The sequence below is a fragment of the Pelophylax lessonae genome (genome assembly GCF_965119305.1).
Source record: "Pelophylax lessonae genome assembly, chromosome: 5".
Taxonomy (NCBI): domain Eukaryota; kingdom Metazoa; phylum Chordata; class Amphibia; order Anura; family Ranidae; genus Pelophylax; species Pelophylax lessonae.
This window is the reverse complement of record NC_138772.1, coordinates 562,703,475-562,713,390: the sequence shown is the minus strand read 5'-3', so window position 1 is coordinate 562,713,390 and position 9,916 is coordinate 562,703,475. Positions and strand designations below refer to the sequence as shown.

At 48.4% G+C, this 9,916-nt stretch overlaps 1 protein-coding gene across 2 annotated transcripts in view; it reads right to left on the bottom strand.

Moving 5' to 3' along the window:
* Window positions 1-2,495: 2,495 nt before the first annotated feature.
* Window positions 2,496-9,916, bottom strand: part of LOC309556128 (uncharacterized protein) — a 419,953-nt gene continuing 412,532 nt past the window's right edge. The window contains exons 2-3 of one of the 2 annotated variants that reach the window (XM_082258479.1): window positions 3,903-4,018; window positions 2,496-3,624 (exon numbers count right to left, since the gene is read on the bottom strand). In XM_082258479.1, coding sequence (XP_082114605.1) covers window positions 2,707-3,624 — 918 coding nt within the window. In that variant the 5' untranslated portion in view covers window positions 3,903-4,018 and the 3' untranslated portion in view covers window positions 2,496-2,706. Of the gene's footprint in view, window positions 3,625-3,902; window positions 4,890-9,916 lie in introns of those variants that run through there. The other variant, XM_082258478.1, reaches the window with a different exon arrangement.

Below are 9,916 nucleotides of genomic sequence, written 5' to 3'. Positions count from 1 at the left end.
CAGAGATTTGCCCATTGGGACTTTAGATAAAGCGCCGCACAACCAGTAATAAAAACATAGTATATAAACAGATAAAAAATGATGGAAAGGTAAAAAAATCATCACAAAACAATAAAAATAATTAAAATAATGATTGAATATCCAAAAGCAAGCACATGGTATAATTAGGAGTGGTGAAAGAGACCTATTATGTCAATGCATCAACCCCTGACGAGTGAGACTGAACGAAACGCGTCGCCATGACACATTTACTATGTACTATTTGATTACTGTATGTACCAATGTAATGGATTTGTATACTTCGGCCAACTGTTTGGCCTTATGAAACCTTTCCCCAGTTTTATGTCTGGCATATACTCAATAAACTTGTACTATGTTTTTATTACTGGTTGTGTGGCGTTTCATCTAAAGTCCCAATGGGCAAATCTCTGCGATTTCTATGTACAATCGGGATGGAGGCGCTTCCCGGGCACTACCAACAACTATACTTCGCTTCTTCCATACTATGTACATAATTATGAAAATGCTGCTCCTTGTGTTCGGGTGAAAGTGGAATTCTCCCGATTATCGCTTATTTATCCCGGAACGCTGGAACCAAAACGCTGCGCTGTTTGTAGGTAAATTTCCACATAAAGCCTCCGCAGAAACCAATCAGCAGCCAGGAACATGGAATCCTATGTGGGGAGAAACATGTCTGACACATGGACTCCAGACACCATGATTGTGGTAACAGGCATCTTATTGGACGCTTCTGATCACCTAGTATATGACCACATCCAGCTTTTTTATAGTCACAGGGCATCTGTAGTCTGGGGATCCAGCTAGTGATTTGCTGAGGAGACATATAGGACATTGGGGAAGGTGAGGGAGGGGGGGGATTTCTAGTACAGGCAAGGACTGTCAGTAAAACTACGTCATGCTCATCATCATTATTGTCTATAATAAGCAATACTTTATATTAGACCAGGCATTGCTTTTCTGAACTGTATTTCCATAATCTACCTTGTACTGTTCATCATTGCTTGGGTGGGCCCACGCCACTCCATCTACAGGATATCAGACCATCATTGCTTGGTGGGACCCATTCCACTCCATCTGTAAGATATCAGACCATTGTTGCTTGGTGGGACCCATTCCACTCAATCTGTAGAATACCAGACTATCATTGCTTGGCAGGACCCATTCCACTCCATCTGCAGGATATCAGACCATCATTACTTGGTGGGACCTATTCCATTCCATCCTCAAGATATCAGACCATCATTGTGTCATTTCTTTTGTGTCTAATTTGTCACAGTGTTACCATTGATAAAAAATAGCCATCATTGCTTGGGTGGGCCCATTCTACTCCATCTGCAGGATATCAGACCATCATTACTTGGTGGGACCTATTCCATTCCATCCTCAAGATATCAGACCATCATTGCTTGGCAGAACCCATTCCACTCCATCTGCAGGATATCAAACCATCATTGCTTAGTGGGACCCATTCCACTCCATCTGCAGGATATCAGACCATCATTGCTTGGTGGGACCCATTGCACTCCATCTGCAGGATATCTGACCATCATTGAGCACCAGCTGCATGCTCGGCACACTATAGTTGTGCTGTAAATGGCTGTCCTATAAATGTTCATTGCTGTGAAAAATAAAAGTACAGACCTTATTTGTATGATTTGTAGTCCATCCAGTTATGAAGGGGTCTGTCATTTCTTTTGTGTCTAATTTGTCACAGTGTTACCATTGATAAAAAATAAATTGAACTGCACGACTCTTGGTGGCCTTCCTATTATTTCACCACATTAAAAACTTAAAGAGTATGTAAACCCAACATTTCATAGGGTTAGGGTGATACAGTTGTAACAACACCCCAAAGTATGAAAGGGGTTACAGTCGTCTAGGATAATCCGCTCCCGAACACCAGGACAGCTATCGACCACTCCAATCCGCCATACATGAAGCCCATCAATAATTCCCCCCAAGTACGACACAAGGCTCCGTATTTAGGTCAAGTGAAAATAACTCTCTTCTTCTTCATTGAAAGAAACACAGCATTTATATACACTTTCAGAGTACCACATGAACAATGACTGTGTAATTACATCCCTTAGTAGACAGCCAGGTGAGCTCATTAACATACTTATCAATAGTCTCAGACCCAATTGACATACTGTCCTATTTTAGACAAAAGCACTTAGTTAATCAGTAGACATTCTTTAGGAGGGGCTGCTGGAAACAATCCCCCCCTCTCTCTGCAGCTAATACACATTGATTAGCAGACATGGTGTATCTCATAGTTCCTGGACGCCCAAATTAGGAATTGCACTTCCTGTGCCTTACAGTGTATAGGAATAAGATAGATCTCCATATTTCCTGAGAGATTTCTCCCCTTTCGGCAGGAGTCCATAGTTCCAGTCCTCCAATGTCTGCACCCACAAAGTACCCCAAACAAATTGTCCGGGACAGAACGTCACTCACCCAGCCGACCTCTGCCTCTCTTGTAGAACATCCCCTCTGTGGGGAAGAAGCATGAACTGGCAGTTCTCCCAGGATTCCTTTCAGCTGCTGGAGAGAAGACAGGGTGGCTGGGCTCACTCCCTCATGCTGTTGGGGATCTGGGCTGACTGTCCAGCATCCCTGGGGTATACAGGTGGAGATTGTAGTCTCATCCACCTTCTCAGGAAATCCATCCTTTGTTAATTGAGGTCAGAGGTCAGCAGCACTCTGCTCTGTTGCCAGCCCTTCTGCTGGGTTGGTGTCATCATTCTGGGATACACTCTGCTGCTGGGAAGGGACCGCCACCTTTTCACCCTGAGCCTCCAGAACTAACACAGGTGTAGGGCAGAGGTCTTGGACCCTCTGTCCAGTTGTCAGTGCTTCTGCTGTAGAAGTTTCTTGTAACTCCACTGATGCTGCTCTTGGTGTTGGACAGAGCTCAGTGACATAAGGCCCTGATGTCAGTGGTTCTGTTGGCAAGTAAACTGCAATGCCAGTGGCCTGGCATGCACCTTCCTGGGTCACCAATTGTTGCCTCCAGAGGTCAGCAGCGCTATGCCGGGATGGCTGCTCATCTGCTGTAGGCTCACTGGGAGGTTCCTCCTCAGTAGAAAAGTCTAATAAATCTCCAGTCTCTGGAATTGCTGAAAGTCCAGGACACAGACTGGTGGCACTTGGGCCCAGTGCCAACACTTTTTCAGGTGATTTATAATCCAAATCATCCTCCGATGGAAAGTCCATTAAATTTGTAATCCGTGGTTGGGGCATGAAGATGGCTTCCTCTTCACCCATACCTTTATCCTGCTGCTGGACATTCCGCCTTCCAATCTCATCCTGTGCAGAAACAGGTTTATCCAGGTGAGTCAACACTTGCTGCATCTGCCATAAAACCTCCGAATTTAAAGCTGGGGTTGCAGGTGAGCAAAGCACACTCTTACTGTGCCACATTGTCGAATCTTCAGCCAGGATTTCCAGACTGTCAGCTGGTACTTCTGGATTTTCCCAGGCAAGGGGAGCCCAGCCCTGGGGCTGAACAGAGTCAAGCAGCCGTCTGTAGGCGATCTCCAGCTTCCATTCCTGATTGGCTAGAAACTCCAAATCTTCCAGTGCCCAGTCTATATCCATCATCTCTTCTCTATAATCCGCCAATTTCCTCCAAACGCCACTCCGAATCGCTCCCAAAGTCAGGGTCCTTGGACAGCCTCTCTAATAACAGCCCCAGGCCACCGTAGCCAAAGCCTTCTGTTGGGCTGTTGTCCGCTTTCCATGGGCACACTTGGGTTATATACCAATGGAGTGCTCTGTAGTCCTCATCCAACCGCATCTCCTCCTGGACCAGCCTGCTTAACTCGGCTTTCCATTCCTCATGTGGTTGTCTCCCCAAAAACGCCATTCGCACTTCGTACTGTGTCCAGTACTTTTCCTGGTAGGAGGGGAGTATTGTTCCCTGGCGTCGCTGCTCAGGGGCAAGCGCTTCTTTCCAGAGTTCCCAGCGAATTGAATTACCCAAACGTAGTAGGACCTGCTCTGACCCTGGTTCCCTGCGATCAACTGATATCTCTCGCAACCTCCTTTCGAATTCCGCTTCCATGGCTTGCGTCCTCTTGTAGCTGTCCTTCTGGGCTGTGGAAATCATCCCGCCGCTTGTCACCAATTGTAACGACACCCCAAAGTATGAAAGGGGTTACAGTCGTCTAGGATAATCCGCTCCCGAACACCAGGACAGCTATCGACCACTCCAATCCGCCATACATAAGCCCATACAAATAATCCCCCCCCCCAAGTACGAGACAAGGCTCCGTATTGAGGTCAAGTGAGAATAACTCTCTTCTTCTTTATTGAAAGAAACACAGCATTTATATACACTTTGAGAATACCACATGAACAATGACTGTGTAATTACATCCCTTAGTAGACAGCCAGGTGAGCTCATTAACATACTTATCAATAGTCTCAGACCCAATTAACATACTGTCCTATTTTAGACAAAAGCACTTAGTTAATCAGTAGACATTCTTTAGGAAGGGGCTGCTGGAAACACCCCCCCCCCCCTCTCTGCAGCTAATACACATTGATTAGCAGACATGGCGTCTCTCATAGTTCCTGGACGCCCAAATTAGGAGTTGCATTTCCTGTGCCTTACAGTATATAGGAGTAAGTTAGATCTCCATATTTTCTGAGAGATATTGGTAATGCATATTACTGTCCCATTTGAAGTAGTCCAAACCATATTCTCAGTGTACACCACCCTCCCGGTCACCCTGCATCCATAAAAGATGCAGGGTGACTTAAACATAAGAAAGCCACACAAGGCTGGACATGGTGTCTCCCAACCTCTTTAAAGGAATTTGGGGTCCACAACCCCCATGCCCAAAGTGACTCCTGTCACAACAGTATATGCCTGCTGATATGTGTCTGCTGTCCCATGACTTGTATGAAGAAGTCTCCTGTTCTCTTTCTATTGCTTCCTTTGTGGGAAATCCCTGTTGATCCTGCCAGTCTCTCTGCTTTCCTATTGCAAACTGACCACATTAAGCAGGAGAGCACAGAATGGTCAGTTATCCAGCCGTGCTTGGAACTCCGCCTGCTCTCCTACAATGATCAGACTTGTTTTGACATGTTACCCCTGCACAGCCATTCAATGGGAGGATCAGTGTAGTGCTGTTTCTCCTCCCCCCAGCTCCTTTTCAGCTGAGAACAGAGAGAATGTGATAACTTGATAAAAAGGGAAAAAAAGGTATTTATAATATTTTTATATTTGTACACAAATATTTTGCCTTTAAATTCATTATTTTAAACTTAACGGGTTGTTTTACAAGGTGAGGGGGCTACAATCGCTATAAGAATGAGAGCTGTAAACCATGTGAGGCTGGCCATCCCATACAAAGCAGCACAATAAAGGTGAAGTAGATTGGGTCACCTCATTCCTTATCTTCCTCAGTCACAGAGCAGCCAGGAATTACATGCAGTGTGAATGTTCTAACCCTAACCCTAGACCATGGAAGAAGTGAGTATCCTAACTCTAACCCTAGACCATCAAGGAAGTGAGAGTGTCCTAACCCTAGACTCATGGAGGGAGGGGGTTTCCTAATCCTAACCCTAGACCCATGGAGGAAGTGAGTGTCCTAACCCTAGACCATCAAGGAAGTGAGAGTGTCCTAACCCTAGACCACAGAGGAAGTGAGTGTCCTAACCCTAGACCACAGAGGAAGTGAGTGTCCTAACCCTAGACCATCAAGGAAGTGAGAGTGTCCTAACCCTAGACCACAGAGGAAATGAGTGTCCTAACCCTAGACCACAGAGGAAGTGAGTGTCCTAACCCTAGACTATAGAGAAAGTGAGTTTCCTAACCCTAGACTATGGAGGAAGTGTCCTGACCCTACACTATGGAGAAAGTGAGTGTGTCCTAACCCCAGACCATGGAGGAAGTGAATGTCCTAACTCCAGACCATGGAGGAATTAAGTGTCCTAACCTTTGGCCATGGAGGAAGTGAGTGTCCTAACCATAGAACATAGAGGAAGTGGGTGTCCCAACCCAAGACCATGGAGGAAGTGAGTTTTCTAACCCTAACCCATGGATGAAATCAGTGTCCTAACCCATGGATGAAGTGAGTGTCCTAGCCCTAAACATAGACCATGGAGTAAGAGGGTGTCCTAACCCTCATCCTAAACCATGGAATGAGTGTCCAAACCCTAGACTATAGAGGAAATTAGTGTCCTAAACCTAACCCGTGTAGGAAGTGAATGTTCTAACCTTAGGCCATGGAGGAAGTGAGTGTTCTAACCCTAGACTGTGGAGGACGTGAGTATCCTAGCCCTTATCCTAAACAATGGAGGAACTGAGTGCCCCTAACCCTAGACCATTAAGGGAGTAAGTGTCCTAGCCCTATTCCTAGAACATGAAGGAAGTGAGTGTCCTAACCCATACAGGAAGTGAGTGTTATAAGTCTAGACCAGGGTTTCTCAACCAGTGTGCCGCGGCACCCTGGTGTACCGTTAAGAGCAGGGCCGGCCCTACAATGGGTCCCAGTGGGTCCATTGGACCCAGGCGGCAGATAAGCAGGGGCGGCCGCGGGCCGCTGTAGAAGAAAGAAAAAATAATAATTGCCACCAAAGACAGTAAATGTTGCGGGCGGCTGGCGGCCGCGCTGCACTCGTCTCGGAGAGAGTCGGAGTATTCAAATTGACTGGTCTGGGTCTGGCCGCCGTCTCTATCACGGTCACTCACCTCCTGCTGCAGTGCTGACTGGCGGAGCCGAGGCGAGCGGCGATGCGGCTGCTGGTTGGTTGAGCAGTGTGGGGCGGAGCCAGCGCAGGAGAGCGGCGGACTCGGCGGAGCAGCTTTCCAGGCACCATGCAACAGCACCACTTAAGTCAAGACAGAGCACGGACCGCCGGTGAGTGTGTAAAGAATAAATTAAATAAAAAAAAAACACTGACGCCGTGTTAACCCATACAATGAAATCCATGTTTTGCATTCCTTTTACCTTCCCTATCTGTATAACATTGCCTTTTATTTTTTTATGAGACAGTTCTAAATACCAGGTGGTCCTGCCAGTCCCCATCATATTACAGGGCTTCATGTTCTCTTCTGACCATGCTAACCACAGATGCATATCTGTTGTGGCATAGTGAATTTTCTTACTCTCTTCTTTGTTCAGGATCTATAGGTTGTTGTGCCAATAATTGCCATCCCCGTAGTCCTATGGCCGACCTGTGCCATCACAAGCTGACCTACCCTCTTGCCCAGCTTTGCAGAGCTGCCCTGCCCTGGCCCTGGCTGCCAGCCTCATGAGGAATATAAAAAAATGGTGGGATATTTGGGACTAAGCCTCGCCCCCAAATTGCCGGGTTTGATTGTGGTAACTTTACTTCTGTATAAACTTTTTAGTTACTTGGCAGCTGGGCTGGCCCTACCATGGGTCCCGATGGGACCCAGACATACCTTAGAGAGGGGCAGCAAATTGAAATGTGGGCGCCTCTTCTTCTCTTCTATTTACCCAGCAAATTGATACCCAAACATTTTTTGCAGCGGTTTTGTGTGTCATGATGACAACTCCCCCACCCCCCACGGGCCTGCCCCTATACTACACTAGCCCCCCCCTATACTGCCTTAGCCTGTCTATATACTTCCATAGCCTATCTATATACTACCCTAGCCTGTCCATATACTACCCTAGCCTGTCCATATACTACCCTAGCCTGTCCGTGTACTACCCTAGATTGTCCATATACTACCCTAGCCTGTCTATTTACTACCCTAGCCTGTCTATATACTACCCTAGCCTGTCTATATACTACCCTAGCCTGTCTATATACTACCCTAGCCTGTCTATATACTACCCTAGCCTGTCTATATACTACCCTAGCCTGTCCGTATACTACTCTAGCCTGTCCGTATACTACTCTAGCCTGTCTGTATACTACCCTAGCATGTCTATATACTACCCTAGCCTGTCCATATACTACCCTATCCTGTCTGTATACTATCCTAGATTGTCCATATACTACCCTAGTCTGTCCATATACTACCCTAGCCTGTCTGTATACTACCCTAGCCTGTCTGTATACTACCCTAGATTGTCCATATACTACCCTAGCCTGTCCATATACTCAGTGGTGGGATTCAAAAATTTTAGTAACCAGTTCCCCCTTTCAATGCAGAGAGACCAGCGTGCCCCCTTTCAATGCACAGTGACCAGCGTGCCCCCTTTCAATGCACAGTGACCAGCGTGCCCCCTTTCAATGCACAGTGACCAGCGTGCCCCCTTTCAATGCAGAGAGACCAGCGTGCCCCCTTTCAATGCACAGTGACCAGCGTGCCCCCTTTCAATGCACAGTGACCAGCGTGCCCCCTTTCAATGCACAGTGACCAGTGTACATGCCCCCTTTAATGCACAGTGACCAGCGTGCCCCCCTTTCAATGCAGAGAGACCAGCGTGCCCCCTTTCAATGCACAGTGACCAGCGTGCCCCCCTTTCAATGCAGAGAGACCAGCGTGCCCCCTTTCAATGCACAGTGACCAGCATGCCCCCTTTCAATGCACAGTGACCAGCGCTGCGTGCCCCCCTTTCAATGCACAGTGACCAGCGCTGCGTGCCCCCCTTTCAATGCACAGTGACCAGCGTGCCCCCCTTTCAATGCAGAGAGACCAGCGTGCCCCCCTTTCAATGCACAGTGACCACAGAATTGCCCCCAATGATTGCAGAGTGCCAGCCACAGCATTGCCCCCAATGATTGCAGAGTGCCAGCCACAACATTGCCCCTAATGATTGCAAAGTGCCAGCCACAGCATTGCCCCCAATGATTGCAAAGTGCCAGCCACAGCATTGCCCCCAATGATTGCAGAGTGCCAGCCACAACATTGCCACTAATGATTGCAGAGTGCCAGCCACAGCATTGCCCCCAATGATTGCAAAGTGCCAGCCACAGCATTGCCCCCAATGATTGCAGAGTGCCAGCCACAGCATTGCCCCCAATGATTGCAGAGTGCCAGCCACAGCATTGCCCCCAATGATTGCAGAGTGCCAGCCACAACATTGCCCCCAATTGCAGAGTGCCAGCCACAGCATTGCCCCCAATTGCAGAGCGCCAGCCACAACATTGCCCCCAATTGCAGAGTGCCAGCCACAACATTGCCCCCAATTGCATAGTGCCAGCCACAACATTGCCCCCAATTGCAGAGTGCCAGCCACAACATTGCCCCCAATTGCAGAGCGCCAGCCACAACATTGCCCCCAATTGCAGAGTGCCAGCCACAACATTGCCCCCAATTGCAGAGTGCCAGCCACAACATTGCCCCCAATAGCACAGTGCCAGCCACAACATTGCCCCCAATTGCAGAGTGCCAGCCACAACATTGCCCCCAATTGCAGAGTGCCAGCCACAACATTGCCCCCAATTGCAGAGTGCCAGCCACAACATTGCCCCCAATAGCACAGTGCCAGCCACAACATTGCCCCCAATTGCAGAGCGCCAGCCACAACATTGCCCCCAATTGCAGAGCGCCAGCCACAACATTGCCCCCAATTGCAGAGCGCCAGCCACAACATTGCCCCCAATTGCAGAGCGCCAGCCACAACATTGCCCCCAATTGCAGAGTGCCAGCCACAACATTGCCCCCAATTGCAGAGTGCCAGCCACAACATTGCCCCCAATTGCAGAGTGCCAGCCACAACATTGCCCCCAATAGCACAGTGCCAGCCACAACATTGCCCCCAATTGCAGAGCGCCAGCCACAACATTGCCCCCAATTGCAGAGCGCCAGCCACAACATTGCCCCCAATTGCAGAGCACCAGCCACAACATTGCCCCCAATTGCAGAGCGCCAGCCACAACATTGCCCCCAATTGCAGAGTGCCAGCGATCCCCCCCCCGCGAGACCCATGCACTTACCTCACAGACGGTCTCGCAGTCGGAT